Source organism: Silurus aristotelis (genome assembly GCF_946808225.1).
Source record: "Silurus aristotelis genome assembly, chromosome: 26".
In the NCBI taxonomy this organism is placed as follows: domain Eukaryota; kingdom Metazoa; phylum Chordata; class Actinopteri; order Siluriformes; family Siluridae; genus Silurus; species Silurus aristotelis.
The window spans coordinates 7,398,199-7,416,307 of NC_139599.1; the positions used below are offsets into that span (position 1 = coordinate 7,398,199).

General features: G+C 37.2%; 1 protein-coding gene across 6 annotated transcripts in view; it reads right to left on the minus strand.

Annotated features, from left to right (window-relative positions):
- camkk1a (calcium/calmodulin-dependent protein kinase kinase 1, alpha a) overlaps positions 1 to 18,109 on the minus strand; it is a 117,660-nt gene that overhangs the window by 19,740 nt on the left and 79,811 nt on the right. For all 6 annotated transcript variants that reach the window (XM_083531918.1, XM_083531916.1, XM_083531915.1 and 3 more), the window contains 7 exons: positions 17,162 to 17,183; positions 15,079 to 15,167; positions 11,350 to 11,549; positions 3,685 to 3,738; positions 3,469 to 3,542; positions 2,246 to 2,333; positions 138 to 266 (listed from right to left, as the gene is read on the minus strand). In XM_083531918.1, the coding sequence (XP_083388044.1) occupies positions 138 to 266; positions 2,246 to 2,333; positions 3,469 to 3,542; positions 3,685 to 3,738; positions 11,350 to 11,549; positions 15,079 to 15,167; positions 17,162 to 17,183 (656 nt within the window). The remainder of the gene's footprint in view (positions 1 to 137; positions 267 to 2,245; positions 2,334 to 3,468; positions 3,543 to 3,684; positions 3,739 to 11,349; positions 11,550 to 15,078; positions 15,168 to 17,161; positions 17,184 to 18,109) is intronic.

The following is an 18,109-nucleotide window of genomic DNA, read 5'->3' on the forward strand; positions in this document are numbered from 1 at the left end:
CATGAGATGTGTCAAGGTAATAAAATCATGGTGCTATATTGAAAAATATGATGCTATTAATTAATATAATATTTATTATACAGTATAATGGTACTGTATTTATTTATTTTTTTGAGAATCTTTACATTATCACTTACCACAGCAGACAGACTGGGAACGAACTTGACCGAGTTTTTAATCTCCTCTTCTGTGACCTCCACCGCAGTGCAATGTTCTTCTTCTAAAGGCAACGGGTCAGTGCCATCCTGCGTGACCCAGGAGTCCAACTAGAGAAACACACGAAACAGAATACAATACAAAGCGACAGAATTGGATGACTGGTTCGCTAGACAGCAGCACTGCAATCTAAAACCAACACAGCTCATTAAAAATTTATAATAAATGTATAAACATGAATGCTCACATTAAGTCTGTAAGACTACCCAGAATTCATTTAAACCAGAAAGTAAAAAGTCTCCTCTCTGTAAAACTTTTTTGCCGACCGTAACTCCAGTTGTGCACTTGTAGATGTTTTTACTGATGCAGGAATAAAATAAAAGGTTATACTAAAAGATTTTGAAATAGAAGTATAATTCAAGGTTCCCAAAATAAGTCAATAAATCCCCTGTGACAAAAGGAGAAAAGTAGGAGCTCCAGAAATCGTCTCTAAAGATACTCCAATAAGTCCTGCCTTAATGGAACATTTCACATTTTGGCAACTCCACGGTCACACAAAGATGGCAGATGGGAGTTTTAAAATATATCCAGAGTCTCCACTTTTGACTAATCACAAGACAAATTGATTCACAGCTATAATCTGACAGCTTTGCAGCTCATTATGCAGAGCTGCAAGAGATGCGCTCTAGTGACATGAGCAAGCATATGCAGCTTCCCGTTTGGGGCTGTAGTTTCAACTCGACAACTTGAGGTAGATTTCAAAACTACCAGTTCCGTTCGGCTTTACAATGTGACATCAAATCAACGTGGCAGCACACGGTGTGAACAGGAATGGCTTTAGTTCTGTTAATATACAGACACAGGTTGTTTAAATCACTAACAATTACTTAGTTATGAATATTGTTAGTCAGCTAGTTTATTGCTAACGTTACTCTTTAGTGGCCACTGGCTAGCTTGTCGCTAACGCTGCTCTCTATATTCTAAAGTTGTTGCTGTGCTGCAGTTTCAGTCCAAATGTTCCAGTACACAAGTACCAGTAGTCACATAGACATATTCTGTACCTACACAAGTGGAGCTGCGAGAAAGCAAACAAAATACGCATTCACAGAGACATTCAGGCTTTGCATACCGAACATGCCGAGGTGAGAAATAAAGGCTACTTGCAAATGATCGTTTACACAACACGCACAATGCAGTCAGCAGAGGTGTAAAAAAAATCATGAAAATCATACTTTAGTAAAAGTATAGACACAAAACTATAGACATGCTGCACACGGTACTCCTTAGAGTATCTGATTTTACAAGTACTCAAGTATTTGACTCCTATTTAACGTAGGTTCAAAAATGCACTAGTCTTCAACACTAAGACACCTATTAGTGAAAAGCCCAAAGCAGCTGATTTGTGAGTTTTTACTGCCCAAAATAAAAATCTAATTGTGCACCCCAAAACTACATCAACACAAGATCAACACAACAGCCTCTTCAAGATGCCGGAATGAAAAAAGATCAAACAAAAGAACCAAGTAGTAAAGCAATCTTTTAAAAAGTGATCTTCACCTGACAAATAAATTTATAGTATCATGTCACAAAGTAGAAGAAACTTTAGTATTCTATGGAAAATGAAAAAATTTGAGTAAATCATTTTAGATAAAGTAAAACTCAATAATCAGAGCTGACTGCGATTTGATGCAACGACAATATTTTTATTCAACTTAAACAAAAGCTGGTTCTCAAAGTTTGTGGAATTTATTCAAGCTCTTTTCCGATTGAAAATGAGGCCCGCAGCGCTAAAAAGTCACTCACAGGAAATAGTTAAGAAGAATAAATAAGCCACTGCAGATAAAGCTGCCATGCAAAATGTAATTAAAGAATTAGAATAGTCTTTCTTTGTTTCTAACAGTTTGTTAGGAAGCTGGGGTCAGAGCGCAGGATCAGCCATGATACAGCACCCATGGAAAACAGAGGGTTAAGGGCCTTGCTCTTGCCGATTCCGGGGCTTGAACCCACAACTTTCTAATCAGTGACGAGCTACCACTCCAAATGCTCCAAATCCGCTTTAATCTGCTGTTTTGTTGCCACATTTGCTCACCTTAATCTGCGGAATGGATATCCGTGAATCAGGGTTCTTGTCCAGCATTTTAAGGATCAGATTTTTTAGGTCCTCGCTGATAGTTGGCCTGAAAAATATAAACAAATATATAAATTAAACTACATAATTGGACCGTAAGAAGTACTGTTAAGCCTTTAATTAAAGTATCTCACAAAAGTGAGTACACCCCTCACACTTCAGCAACCATTTTAGTTTATCCTCTCAAGAGACAACACTATAGAAATGAAATTTGGATATATTTTAGAGTAGTCAATGTGCAGCTTGTATAGCATTACAGATTTACTGTCCTCTGAAATTAACTCAACATACAGACATTATTGTCTAAATAGCTGGCAACAAAAGTGAAGCTCAGGGGTGTACTCACTTTAGTGAGATACTGTAGCATTCATTAGTCAGCAACTTATAAAATTGCATTGATCCAGTGCACAACATTTATTCATCCATTACATTTTTCTGACTAGAACATGTGTTTAGTTGAGTCTGAGGTCTAAATAAATGTGAATGTACACCATTTAGATATTAAATATTAACTACAGTATGCTACGCTAATCTTTAGCTATCACAGTCATTCTTTACACACAGTCGCCTCTTGACGAACCTCTCAAGCAACTCAAAACTAAATTCTTTTAACAATCCACAAAGTATGTCTTAATGGTGTCACAAACACATGCAGTCTTATGCGGCTTAACATCAGCATACAATAAGGGAGCGTGTGATTGTGTGTGTGTGTGCATGTGTCTATGTGAGTGTAAGTAGCTCTCAAGAAAGTGCTTTCATTAGCTGATGACAACCTGTCCAATCATACACTCAAGCTGCCAATCTTCTTGAATGTCCCCACCCCCCCAAGAGAAAAAAACAACATTTGTAACGCACACTCCGTCTGACGCCTGAAAGACCTCAGAAAGCCTGGTTTATATGGCGAGACGAATGTCGCAAAGCCTTTCAGCTGTTCTCTTTAGTTCTCTGCCTGTGCTGACAAGAAAGACACTTTACCACGAATAACGGCTTCTGTTATTCACTCCTGTCCCTGCACCGCTCTTTCCACAGCCGAGATGAATATTTCTGCAGCCTAAACGAGGCCTCGTTAAATTTTAACGCACAACCTCCGAGCAGTTTCCAATTCATGCTTCTTCCGTGTCTCGGTCTCCGTGCGTCTTTTTTGATGGATTGCAAAGAGGTGGAGATCAGAAGGAAACACTCACGTCTCGGGGAACTCCACGGTCTTGCTCCTGATTTTATTATGCAGCGCCAGGATGTACTCATCGATAAAAGGACACTGGGGAAAGAAAAAAGAGAAAAGCTGTAATACCTAAGCCATAAATTCAAGATAAAATTAGGAACATCCTTTGCAGAAATCAAACACACAGTTGATTTCTATTAAGCATTATGTAAATTGGTAATGAATCCTGGAGTCTTACCTTCCCGAATACAAAGCAGTAAAGGGTCACTCCCATCGCCCACACATCAAGAGCCTGCAACAGAGAAAAGTCACTGGAATTATACAAAATGTAATCTGCACGTTCTCTGTCAGTAACTGGGAGAGATTGTGTGTGTTCACGAAAAAAAGAAATCATCATACACACATCTATGATCATCATATAGAGGATGGGATTTGATGAAAAATGTCCTGTATGTATTGGAAATATCGAAAAACCATGCAATCACACTTTGCATCACAATGCATAATTGGTTCAATTCAACAATCGATCTCAGGTATGTTAAAATCAGTAACATCGTGCTGGATTCTGAATTATGCACACGCTAAGAGTGAGGACTCAATGCTGAAATTGCGCACCCTGCTATTCAGACCTGAAACATTTAGATGCTATTCAGAACTGCATTAGCAGGCCAGGAGTTTTCTGACCTTGAAATTGTTATTTTATTGTGAGATATCAGCTTGAGCAAGGAGCAATATTAAATCCAGCATCATGGCTGATATTTTCAAATTACCACAGTATGTCACCCAAAAGATTTATGCTTTGGATTGAAAATACACACACAAAAAAACTACAAATCTCTTGCTTTTGTTGTTTTACATCTGGCAGGAAAAAAGGCTCCAAATCTACTTCTGAGGCGTGTGTTTTACAGGTTTAAAAGCAAAAAGCTTGTGCTTAAATGCAGAAGTGTTCTTGATTCTAATCATTTTAAATGTTAATTTGTGTTCATATAAATGGAGAACCGGTGCGTAACCCAACTCTGAATATGAGTAACTTTCTTTTGCGCCAATACTGACACTTTTGTACCAATGTTGCCGATGCAAATTATGACCTATGATTTTGTATGAATGCTGAATTAGAGCCTAATGCAACAACAGACTCTCTAGACCTACAGATTTCCAGTACACATTCAGAGCAGCTAGCCTTGAACACTATCCTCCCCCAAACAAACGAGTCTGTCTGAATGACTGAGTATCTGCCTGAGTCTCTGAAGGCAGAGCTAAATCAGTCTAACAGGAGTCGAATAGCGAAAGGATGTGTGTATGTGCGTGTATTTGAGACCGAATGCTTTCAGCCGGTGCTCACCGCAAGTGAAAGCGATTTTCCTTTAGACGTTGTGGGTAATAACAATCCATAACTATCTGTACATGTGTAGCGTACCATTTTACCAAGTACATGTTTCTCTTTGCATAAGCTTAGGCGTGAAAGTAAGAGGTTGTGCTGCTGTGAGCAATTGCAGAACGAGGACGTTTTTCCTTAATATTTTGTTTTATTTAAACAAAATCTAAAACTTGAAACGTAGAGAACAAGCTCCAGGTTCTCTGTATACTGTATTGGAGAAAAAAAAATTCTTTCCTACACTATGTGTTAGGAAAAGCCATTTTCCCCAGAAATGGCAGTTGTTTGACAAATGAATGGTCTGCACTATTTCTAGCTTCACTTTGTTAAATTCTTTGATTAGCTGTCAAAAAGCAAGCATACAGGATGAGTCACCCATTGTTGATTATTTTCCTATATATTATATAACATATACACTATCACAGCAATTTACAGAAATATACCAGGATTTTTTGTTCGTTTCAATTTCTTGTACCCTTCACATTTTATGTTGTCCACAAAACAAAATTATTGTCAATTTTATTTCTAACAGCTATAAACCTGTAAGAGCATCATTACTACATTGTAATGTATAGTCTAGGTGGAAGGGGGGGGGGAGGGGGTTGCATATCTCAAAAGAGGAGGTAGCTCGGCGGTTAAGACATTGGACTCTGGATTCAAAGATCACAGGTTTAAATCACATTTAAATCACCAAATGCCATAAATGTAATTATATTCATCCTATTTTTTCAGTGCTGCAGTACTAGTTACAGAAATGCCTGTAAGCTCATGTATATAGAAGAGGACAGTTAGCACAATCAGATGTCCTCTGAAGTTGTATAAGAGGCTTGTAAAGAATTGATGGCAGAGTAGCTGCACCATGTCTTAGTATTTAATCCACCTGACAGGAATCTGTGCTTCTCAGTGGTGAAAAGGTTTAATTCCCAGCAAAAGCAGTTGAGCAAGGAGCTTACTCTTAAAAGGCCATTAAATGCCATACATAGAAATGAAAAACTAGCCGGTGGGAATTGGTAAAGACATTAGGATATGAGCTCAATGACTGCACACACACACAAAAAACAAAACACTTGCTATCTGAAACCGCAATAATAACTAAATTACTTAGTTAGTAAGCTAGCTTGTATTAACTTCAATTAATTAATAAATACATTTAAAACATAATTTGAAAGATAACATTGCTAGCGATGCTCTGCTGAGAAAACTGGGTAGCTTTCAGACTTTTGCATTACCTGCAATATATATAATCTTTACACTTGGGACTGTTGGCCATTGGGAATGTTTTATCTGAAACATAACTTGAGCCAGTTGTCTACGGTATGGCCGCATCGATTTACAAGCCTGGTAACGGTTCAAAACGAAAAGAAAAATGATAAAAAAATAAAATAAAAAAACCCCCAACAAAAATTGAAAATCAATTCACAGAACAATCAATGTACATTCCCCAGTTTGTACAAATATGTAAATATGTTTGTGTGTGTGTGTGTGTGTGTGTGTGTGTGTGTGTGTGTGTGTGTGTGTGTGAGTGAGAGTCAAGAGAGAGAGAGAGAGAGAGAGAGAGAGAGAGAGAGAGAGAGAGAGAGAGAGAGAGAGAGAGAGAGAGGAAGAAGAAAATGGCACTACTGTATGCAACCCTGTCATAAAATACACCCAGGATACGAGTTATTTCCCCTTATCACTTATTTTAAAGCTGTCATAACAGTCATTCCTTCACCAGCTACTCTTTTGTCTCTCTCCTTTCAAAATAACAATCCGAACCAATGCAGCTTGTCATGTTACTAAGAAAGATGTACTTCCTGAAGCCCTGAAGACTTTCCCATGGAGGTAAACTGAATCAAGTTGCAATTTTTTTGTCAAATGTAACACTTAGTATCTGATGTGCTATGTTTATAAATGTGTGTATCATATCATCTTAAAGAGGGACACACACACACACACACATATACACACACACCATAATTTCAGCCCCATAGTGATTGTATATGTATATATATATATATATATATATATATATATATATATATATATATATATATATATATATATATATATATATATATACAGTGAGGAAAATAAGTATTTGAACACTCTGCTATTTTGCAAGTTCTCCCACTTAGAAATCATGGAGGGGTCTGAAATTGTCATCGTAGGTGCATGTCCACTGTGAGAGACATAATCTAAAAAAAAAAAATCCAGAAATCACAATGTATGATTTTTAAACTATTTATTTGTATGATACAGCTGCAAATAAGTATTTGAACACCTGAGAAAGTCAATGTTAATATTTGGTACAGTAGCCTTTGTTTGCAATTAAAAAGGTCAAACGTTTCCTGTAGTTTTTCACCAGGTTTGCACACACTGCAGGAGGGATTTTGGCCCACTCTAGATCTTCTCTATATCAGTCAGGTTTCTGGCCTGTCGCTGGGAAACACGGAGTTTGAGCTCCCTCCGAAGATTCTCTATTGGTTTAGGTCTGGAGACTGGCTAGGCCACGCCAGAACCTTGATATGCTTCTTACAGAGCCACTCCTTGGTTATCCTGGCTGTGTGCTTCGGGTCATTGTCATGTTGGAGGACCCAGCCTCGACCCATCTTCAATGCTCTAACTGAGGGAAGGAGGTTGTTCCCCAAAATCTCGCAATACATGGCCTCGGTCATCCTCTCCTTAATACAGTGCAGTTGCCCTGTCCCATGTGCAGAAAAACACCCCCAAAGCATGATGCTACCACCCCCATGCTTCACAGTAGGGATGGTGTTCTTGGGATGGTACTCATCATTCTTCTTCCTCCAAACACGTTTAGTGGAATTATGACCCAAAAGTTCTATTTTGGTCTCATCTGACCACATGACTTTCTCCCATGACTCCTCTGGATCATCCAAATGGTCATTGGCAAACTTAAAACGTGCCTGGACATGTGCTGGTTTAAGCAGGGGAACCTTCCGTGCCATGCATGATTTCAAACCATGACGTCTTAGTGTATTACCAACAGTAACCTTGGAAACGGTGCTCCCAGCTCTTTTCAGGTCATTGACCAGCTCCTCCCGTGTAGTTCTGGGCTGATTTCTCACCTTCCTCAGGATCATTGAGACCCTACGAGGTGAGATCTTGCATGGAGCCCCAGTCCGAGGGAGATTGACAGTCATGTTTAGCTTCTTCCATTTTCTAATGATTGCTCCAACAGTGGACCTTTTTTCACCAAGCTGCTTGGCAATTTCCCCGTAGCCCTTTCCAGCCTTGTGGAGGTGTACAATTTTGTCTTTAGTGTCTTTGGACAGCTCTTTGGTCTTGGCCATGTTAGTAGTTGGAGTCTTACTGATTGTATGGGGTGGACAGGTGTCTTTATGCAGCTAACGACCTCAAACAGGTGCATCTAATTTAGGATAATAAATGTAGTGGAGGTGGACATTTTAAAGGCAGACTAACAGGTCTTTGAAGGTCAGAATTCTAGCTGATAGACAGGTGTTCAAATACTTATTTGCAGCTGTATCATACAAATAAATAGTTTAAAAATCATATATTGTGATTTCTGGATTTTTTTTTTTAGATTATGTCTCTCACAGTGGACATGCACCTACGATGACAATTTCAGACCCCTCCATGATTTCTAAGTGGAAGAACTTGCAAAATAGCAGGGTGTTCAAATACTTATTTTCCTCACTGTATATATATATATATATATATATATATATACATATACATACATACACACACACAGTACAGACCAAATGTTTGGACACACCTTCTCATTCAAAGAGTTTTCTTTATTTTCATGACTATGAAAATTGTAGAGTCACACTGAAGGCATCAAGGGCTATTTGACCAAGAAGGAGAGTGATGGGGTGCTGCGCCAGATGACCTGGCCTCCACAGTCACCGGACCTGAACCCAATCGAGATGGTTTAGGGGTGAGCTGGACCTCAGAGTGAAGGCAAAAGGGTCAACAAGTGCCAAGCATCTCTCGGGGAACTCCTTCAAGACTGTTGGAAGACCATTTCAGGTGACTACCTCTTGAAGCTCATCAAGAGAATGCCAAGAGTGTGCAAAGCAGTAATCAAAGCAAAAGGCGGCTACTTTGAAGAACCTACTATATGATTTTTCAGTTGTTTCACACTTTTTTGTTATGTATATAATTCCATATATAAGTGTTAATTCATAGTTTTGATGCCTTCAGTGTGAATCTACAATTTTCATAGTCATGAAAATAAAGAAAACTCTTTGAATGAGAAGGTGTGTCCAAACTTTTGGTCTGTACTGTATATATATATATATATATATATATATATATATATATATATATATATATATATATATATATATATATATATATATATATATATATATATATATATATATATATATATAACATCAGTATTGCCATCACCAGCTATCTGAAGTGAGTCTTAAATATGGAGTACAAACGTTTAATATTAATTAATAATACTTATAATTGTAATAGTTAATTATTATCAGTCGTTATATTGAAAGTAAGGACGAAGACATGGCAGCAATTTCAGCTTTAAAGCTGCAGCACAAATCAATGAATCAGGTGACTTTACACGACTGTCATGCTGTCACTGTGAAATGTGCAAGAGCTTGTGTACAACCATGGTGACCTTTTAAACGAAGGCTGCAGTCTATTTTTCAGAACAAGGAGCATGTGTGTGTAAAAGAGCGCACACACGCGTGCACACACACAAAGCTAGACAAGCATGCAGTATATAGGAAATATACAATAAACCTTATGAAGTTTTCCACTAAATCTGCAATGCAGTGGATATTGCTGTTTTCATTAGCATGCGTGACACGACACCGAGCCATCCAGTGGAATTTACTTGAACAGGTTCAGACTCTTTACTGCTAACAGACAGTTCAATATAAGCCCAAAGGCGGTACTGACTTCAACCTATATATCCGAAGGCTCATCAATAAACATGAGCAGTGATACATGTCTCACCTTGCAGCTTTTTTTATAGGTGCAAAATAATTAAGACCCCCTGTACTGTAATGACTATAGAATATATATAATCAAATCCAGCGATATTATTTTCACAAATTTGCCTCTGTATTACCACTAATGTTAAATGAACCCGGTTTGAATAAAGTGTAGATTTTCAGCTTTGATTGAAAAAGTCTGGAAAAAAATATTGCATCATTTGCTTAGGAATGACACATTTTCTACTTAGTACCTCCATTTTACAGACTCAGGTGTAAATTTTCAGGTGTAAAATAATATTATATTTAAAGTATAAATTATATAAAAGTATAATTTGTAAGATTGTGCAGCAAATCCTTTTGTCGTCAGTGGGTATTACAATACTCTTTTTTGAGATGCTTGGGATGCCAGGGCATCTCTTGTTTGTGGGTCTTTGTGCTTTCAGGTTTTTTTTGTCAGTAAGTGCTTAACTACGTTCAGGTCAATTGCCCATTTTTAACATTAATTTCTTTGCCATAAACATGAATAAATGAAATAAAATAATCTTCTGGGCTGCTTTTGTGGTCTGATTATGTCATTATTCATCTATACTGTGGAGCACCAACCTAACAGTTTGCACAATTTGGCTAAATCCTAGCAAAAAGTATAGTTCTATACACATCAGAATTTATCCTCAAGGTTTCTGTGGGTTTCACCAAGTCAAATGTAAGACATTTGAAGACCTTTTTTAGACTGTTAAGAATGAAATTTAAGACATATATCACGAAAAACACCCACACAAACACGTAGTCAACAACTGGCCTTAACCAAGCCCTAAAGTCATTCTTTTCAAGACAAGTCTCACTACTAAAATTGCACTTAGCTGGAAAAAAAAAGTTGTACATTTCATGAAACTTTCAAGCCAGTAACAGAAATTGGCCGTTGCACGTTGTCTCATTTTGTAGTCGTAATATAGCGCATTACGTTTGGACTAGCGAAAGAAAAAACTAAAACACCAAGGAAACAACAACAACAACAACAAAATTCTAGTGCTTCAGGAGCATTTCAACGAGCATTAGAGGTAGCGTTACATGGACACATTTCTTTAAGACATAGAACAGCAAATGTAAAACTTGTTAAGAAAACGCTGAAGGCTGAAACCCTGTATCCTGCTCCTTCTATCAGCATTTACATCATCAATAAACACCAGTGACTCAGTTCTACTGGCCCATGCCCATGCCATTACACTGCTTCCATGTTTGACAAAGAAATGTGGTATACTTTGAATCATGAGTCTTTTTCTTCCCTATTCTTCTCTCCTCATCATTCTAATGCAAGTAAATCTTCGAATTTAAGCTAAAAGTCTACTTCATCTTAATCGCATAAGGGCTCCAAATATAAAAAATATATATATATATAAAAAAAGAAAACTTAAGCTAAAAAACTGGTCATAAAATATAAAATAATATTTTGTAGAAATAGGTCTACAAAAAAAGTGTCCAAACTGCCATTTTATAAATAATGTATTAGACACCAAAAATACAGTTTGTTTGTTATCCTGCTAGTGGACGGCAGTGTTTTGCTATAATAGGAACGTTAGTACACCGCCGTGGTGTTTACCTTTCCACTGAAGCTCTTGCGGTTGTCAGACAGAGTCTCGGGGGCCATGAAAGCCGGCGTCCCTGCTGTGCTGGAGAGCATGGCATCGTTACCCTCGAACTGGTTACTAACACCGAAATCAGCGATCTTCACGTGGCCGTCATCTCCAAGCAACAGATTTGACGGCTTGATATCCCGGTGGACGATCTTCTGATAGTGCACTGAGGGTGAAGGAGGAAAACCAGAGACAACAGACACTTATTATAGATTTGATTGTAATGCAATAGAGATGCAATTAGATAAAGAACCATTTTAATATTGTCACAAATTGATGCTGCAAATTGTTGCATAAATGCAAAAAGGCAGGTTTTGTAATAAGGGGAATGTTTTGTGATTCTGAGGGTCATTAGAAAGATCAATTGGGGTCAACAGGCCATTCACAGGAGCATTCTGTAGAGCTGATTGGGTGAGTAATGAAGTCCTCTTCGAAGTGCGCAACTGAAAATAAGCTGATGGCAGATCGATCGAGTGTCCTTCAGCAAAAGGTCAATAGTGATGGTCGCTGATTTGGTTAAACATCAATACATCAAGCAGAAACATCTGGCTTGTATTTTATATACTAGTAAAGTCATGTAATTGCTGTTGTGTTGAATCTTTCTGTGAGAGACATTTTATTTAGCACTCTAAAAGGAGTCTCCAGTATATATCAATATTCATACAAGCTTTCTTCCTTTCCTGGCTTCACATTAATTGCTGTACATGTTACATAAACATATAACTGAAACCATTTTTCACAGGTCTTTTACAAAAATGGCATTAGCAGCACTTAGAACAACCTAATGATTCTGATGACACACTACTAACACCTTCACACCCACAACTGAAAATAACTAGACAATGGAAAACAGGAGGATTACGAGGGAAAATAACAATGGCAATTAAAAACAGAATAAATACTGCCCAGTAAAGCCATTTCTTTATTAGCTTCAAACAAAAACTTCTGACTGGAACATGTATTATGAAAGAATATAGAATAAAAAAAAAACCAACGACAACAAACAAATATAAAAACGGAATCCTATTGCGCTGATAACAGACCACGGTTAAGACGAAGAAAACACACAGCGCTATCCGTTCGCTCTACGTTCACTTTATTCCCTGGGGTGCGTCACACAGAGCTAATGGAAACAGATAGACCGTATCACATCGGTTTTTTGGGCTTCATTAAAGGCAGATCCCTCCAACACACTCACGCTGCTGCCCTAAAAAGCAGTCATGAGAAATTGCACGTGGAGAGCTGGGGCGTGAGAGAAGATCAAGTCATGAAACAGATCTCAATCTCTTACATCAATAGAAATTTGAAACGAGTTTCCGGTATTTATGAGCAGCAGGAGGCTTGTATCAGTCTACTACATGCACGTGTGGGACATGAATGCACATTTTTAAACACAGTACAGACGAAGAGAGCTGGGCTTTGAATAGCAGCTTCATGCAAATAGCAGGCAGGAGCAGCTGATCTCGGAGCCGAGAGTAATGAGAGCATTGTGCAATCCAAGCCAGGAGAAGCATAAACCTCCCACAGAGAGGGAAGATGGGAAAAGTCAAGTAATTGAGTCAAACAGGCAGCCTGTAGCCATCTCCGAGTTTTAAGGTTATCATAATGCACACATGCTGAGAAACACAATAATGATGCAATGCAGCTCCTGCATACTGGATTAAGCCTACAGCAACTCAGGTCTAGTTTCTATCAAGTTCTAAGCACATCACAGGAACGTCATTTCAATCGAATTTTACCAAAAACCCATCTTGGCTGGAAATGACTTCCAACGGTGAAACTAGACTTGTAGAGGCAGCTATATTTTTTTTCAGTTTAGATTTTCATAGTATCAAGGGAACACATGAACTGGCTCTAAAGTTAGACTATTTTAAAAACTTCAGAAACACCTCAATCTACTCCTGGCCAATCAGAATCTTTTAATTTTAGTACTTCAATTCTAGAATCTGTTGACCCACTAACAATGTATTGAAGGCAAAACAAATCTCTTTTAAATTTGATTGGAAGCAGATACATGACTTGCCGAAATAAATATCCAGTATTGTGTAACTAAAAGTAAGAAGTCATGGAAAACTGAGGGCCTGGTTGCACCATTTATAAACATTCTGCCTCAATTCTTTTTCTGTTGGCTTGCAGGTGTTACAGTTTCACAAATCTAAAGCCTGAAGCGTCTTCTAACATGGAGAGGTTTAAATGTTTTTTTCAGTTTAGAGCCTACTGATGTTTTACGACTCAAATCAAAACAGCAATAAAAAACAAGCTTTTTCTAAGCTATTAAACAAAATAATACAAAAATGTGATAAAATTGCGAGTCGGAGACTAAACAAACTTGCGGTCCGCCACATGATAAGTTCCTTAGGAAACTCAAATTGTAACTATGTTCCGCATGTGAATGGGATTGCATTTTGTACACGTGTGAACCGAACCGAAAGCCCTGTACCGAATAATTTCGGTACTAATTCGTGTTCCGTTACACCTCTAGTGTGTCTGTTGACTGTTGACTAAGAGTCTGCACTTGGTTTTCTAAATATAAAATTCACTAGTGATTTGTTTCATCTGTTAATTTGCTATAATAAATAAATTCATTTGGGTCAATCAGTTACACATGTAATATTAAACCAGTATTAAAATACATTGTCAAAATCCAATGCCTAATATCCAAATATTGATTCTTATTACACTTTAAACTGCCTTGCTTTTCAATGCATGTCACCAAGCACAAGCAAAAAAATTTAAAATAAAAAATCGCTTCAAATCAAAAATTATAATTCAATGCAATCTAAATGTGAGTTTTATTTCAGCTTTTTTTGAGACAATTCCAATTTGCTCATTAGTGAGTTAAATGAAGAACTGCTGCCTCTAACAGATTAGAGCTCTCTGGGAGATCAAACTAGTCTGAACTCAAAGAAAAGCCATTTAGAATGTGTCATATGGACCTAAATGGAGAAGAGAGAGATCACACTGCCTCAAATATGTCAGTAAGATCATGCCTGTGGATTCTCTGCCTGTGACTGTTCCCAAACAAGAAAAGAAAATGACTTCTAGATGCAACATCAGCGACACACAGCTACAACTGGTGGAGAAGAGATTTATTGGACCTCAAACTAAAAGGTCAGATTAGATCTTCTTATTATTAAATAACCTCTTTCCCTATTAGCTAAATGGACACCTTGATGTACCATGACATCGAAGCAACAAGAAGCATGGAAAAGCGTCTCGAGTTACAATTTCCAGAAGATGGGAACCTTTACATAAATGGATGACTAAAAGTGTCCATGGAACAGCGAAGAAAGGCCGGGAGCCACCTTGAGAACGAGTCTTTTCTAACCCTTGAATACTTTGTACAGATTTTCCATACAAGCAAGCCAAGAAAGATGCCTACATAAAAATTATATAAATGTTATATAATTATATATAAAATATATTAATACATATGCATATAAATATATTCTTACTAGGGAGGGAGTTGCATTTCGAACATTTCATATTACACTTTGCATTCAGTTTTAAGATTATTATTATTAAACAGAAGTGTGCGGCGTAAACACAAACACAATCCAAGAAGAAACGAAAATGATGCTCCTCTTACAGCAAAACTGCTCTCAGAGCTTCTTTTTTACTACAGACGGATCTGTGTACTGTGTAAGGTTTTTGATTAGACTGTCTCTCACAGAAATTCCCAGATGGTAACTCACAGTACTCGATGCCCAGGACAATATCTCTGAAGTAGAGACGTGCTTGCTCCTCAGTTAAAGGGTTCTCTGTGGGCACCTCCATCACTGGGCTGAAAAAACAGTAAAAGATAAAGAGAGAACAGCATGAAGGAGGGTTCAAAAGGGTTCTATAGGCTGAAGAGTCTCTAAGAGGCGTTTTTAATAAAAAAAAAAAAAAAACACTAAAAAGCCTCTCACTTAACTCCATTCTGCAGGTGGGGCTAATTTCAGGGCCAGAAACGGTGTGTAATAAAGAAACTAGCATGATTATATGACAATGCAGATTCTTTTAATCATTTTCATTTTTACAGTTTTAAAATGTATGAAGAGCTTATGAATTACAAACTGCACATTGGAAACACTGAAATCTACGCTGCATAGCACATATAATTTGTTTTGTCTTAGTACTGAAAATTCATCCCTTAGAAACAGTACTTGTTTTATGTCCTTCATTGTGTCAAATAATATTTCTTTAACAAGGACACGACAGTGGAAAAATACGTCATTACATGTAACTCAATGTGGACCTAAAATAAATATACATATAAAAAATACAATGAAAAGCCTCCAAAATGTCCAAATTTTTTTCCACCTTTTTCTGAATTACAAAAAATCAAACAAAGAAAAAAAAAAGTGACTCAAATCTCACCTCACATGCATTACCATCCCCTTCCTATCCTACCGCCTCGTGCTGCCAAAAGGCCAAAATAATTTCGCTAACTGTGGTGGTAATGGACCATTTTGTAATTATGTAAAGCAAAAAAAAAAAAAAAAAAAAATCTTGGCCTTTTTGTGGAAAAGTGATGAACAAAACCGAGCAGGATCGAATAATACACTCTCTCTTTGCGGCATAGTGGAGCTGATTAGGCAGGTAAATTTGGCTTTCAATTACAACAAAATGTCATATTTGAAAAAAAAAATAGACTCCTACAGCAAACTGGAATAATGCTTGCTCTTTAAAGCTGAAACTTGGACAAAAGTGCAGTTATATTTCACATATGGCAAAACAGGAACGGCATTAAAATGCTTCAAAATGGTTAAGCTTCCTGTACTGTACTTAATGGTAGTTTATAGGGTTCTATGACAAGCCCTTCATTACGACTGACACAAACATACATTAATATTTATTTATCATATTACCTATAATATTACCTTCTTCAGACTTAACCTGAAGAAGGTGTGGAGAAGCTGGTGTTGGATCTACAATGATCTCAAATGTTGAGCTATTTTATGAGTTGCTCAGTAGCTTCTGGTTTCATATCATCATCTGACTGTATAAGACTGTAGACAGGACATTACTCATAATCACACACTCCGGTGCTCATGGTAGTTCTCTCTCTCTGGGGTTTTACCTGTTTTGCTCTGTTTTAAGATTTATAATCACACTCTTGATATCCCCTTTTGAGTCTGGTTCCTCTCAAGGTTTCTTCCTTTTACCATCTAAGGGAGTTTTTCCTTGACAAAGTCGCCCCAGACTCGCTCATCAGGAATAAATACACATCATTCGATTTAATTCTTAAGTTCTTTAAAGATGCTTTGAGACAATGTCCATTGTAAAAAGTGCTATACAAATAAACTTCAACTTCAACTTTTGAATTTCAACGATGATCAAAAATACATAAACAGGGTATTGTTTTCAGAACATTGGCAGATTTTACCATTTTCTGTAGTGTCCCTAATGAAATATAATAAAATGACTGACTTCATATCTGTCTAAATTTCACCAAGTCAAACATGCAGCACCGTAGCTTGCAATAAATCAATTGAGATGAGAGCATCGGCACCAATTTTTACGTTGAAATGAAGGAGGCGGGACTTTGAGGTGTATAAGTTAATATTATAGAGTTCAAAACACCTACAGAACTGTTAATCACTCCAGACTCATGCATTGAAAATATGTAAAAGGTTGGCAATGCCAATAAGCATCAAAAAAAGGAAAGAAGTGCCTCATAAATGTCTTTAGATTATATTTAGAAATACGCCAAAGATGACAATGAAATGAAGTGATAAAAAGAGAAAATAGCCAAGACTTATTACAGGAGAAAAGGAGGTACAGATTACTCACCCTTTCGGCATTAGCTCAAACACTGGAGGGAGGGAGAGAGAGAGAGAGAGAGAGAGAGAGAGAGAGAGAGAGAGAGAGAGAGAGAGAGAGAGAGAGAGAGAGAGAGAGAGAGAGAGAGAGAGAGAGAGAGAGAGAGAGAGAGAGAGAGAGAGAGAGAGAATTAGCTTAACCATTTTTTCCCCCAAAGAAATCTCCAATCCTATTCAAAACCAGTAGTTTGCTGGTTTGTTCAATGTTTGTAGTTATAAGAGTGATATATAAAGACTGGATGGTGATTTATGATTTATGATTATGTCCTAGTGACTAAAGACATTAGATCTTAAAAGCCACCTTAAACCGGTAAACAAGACTTTCAAACATCTACTGCTCAGCTTGTATTGTGTTTTGCTTATTAGTATCTTTGGTTAACCAATAAACATAAAAAGTACTTACAAAGAAAGAATAAATGATGACAGAACATATATAGTAGTATAATCAACTGCCTCAGCAGGGTTCATTCCTAGCAATTTGCTAGCAAATATACAAATGTGTTAATTGGCTATAAACTGCGATTCCCTCACCAGCTCATCATGTTGCCAAGAAACCAGGATGTGCAAAAGTCAAAATCATGAGCTGTTACATAACACTGGCACTGGAGACTCATTACATCAGTGTTGAATTTTCTTCACCATATCAATGATTATATGGTTATTTTTTTCCTTGAGCAACATGCTATTTTAAACCTATTACCACTTTTAGATTATGCAGTGTCTATAGTACCCTGAGATAATGACTTAATATAATAACAACAGCATAAAAAACGAGCAGTGTGATATTATCCTATGCTTTGCCTTACTGTCAGATCTACAGTGAGAATTTTACAGAAAAAGAATCAAAATCGTATGACCAATCAGTATTAAGAATATGTATCTAATCTGTGGTATAAGTGTTATAGTTTAGTTTTTATTA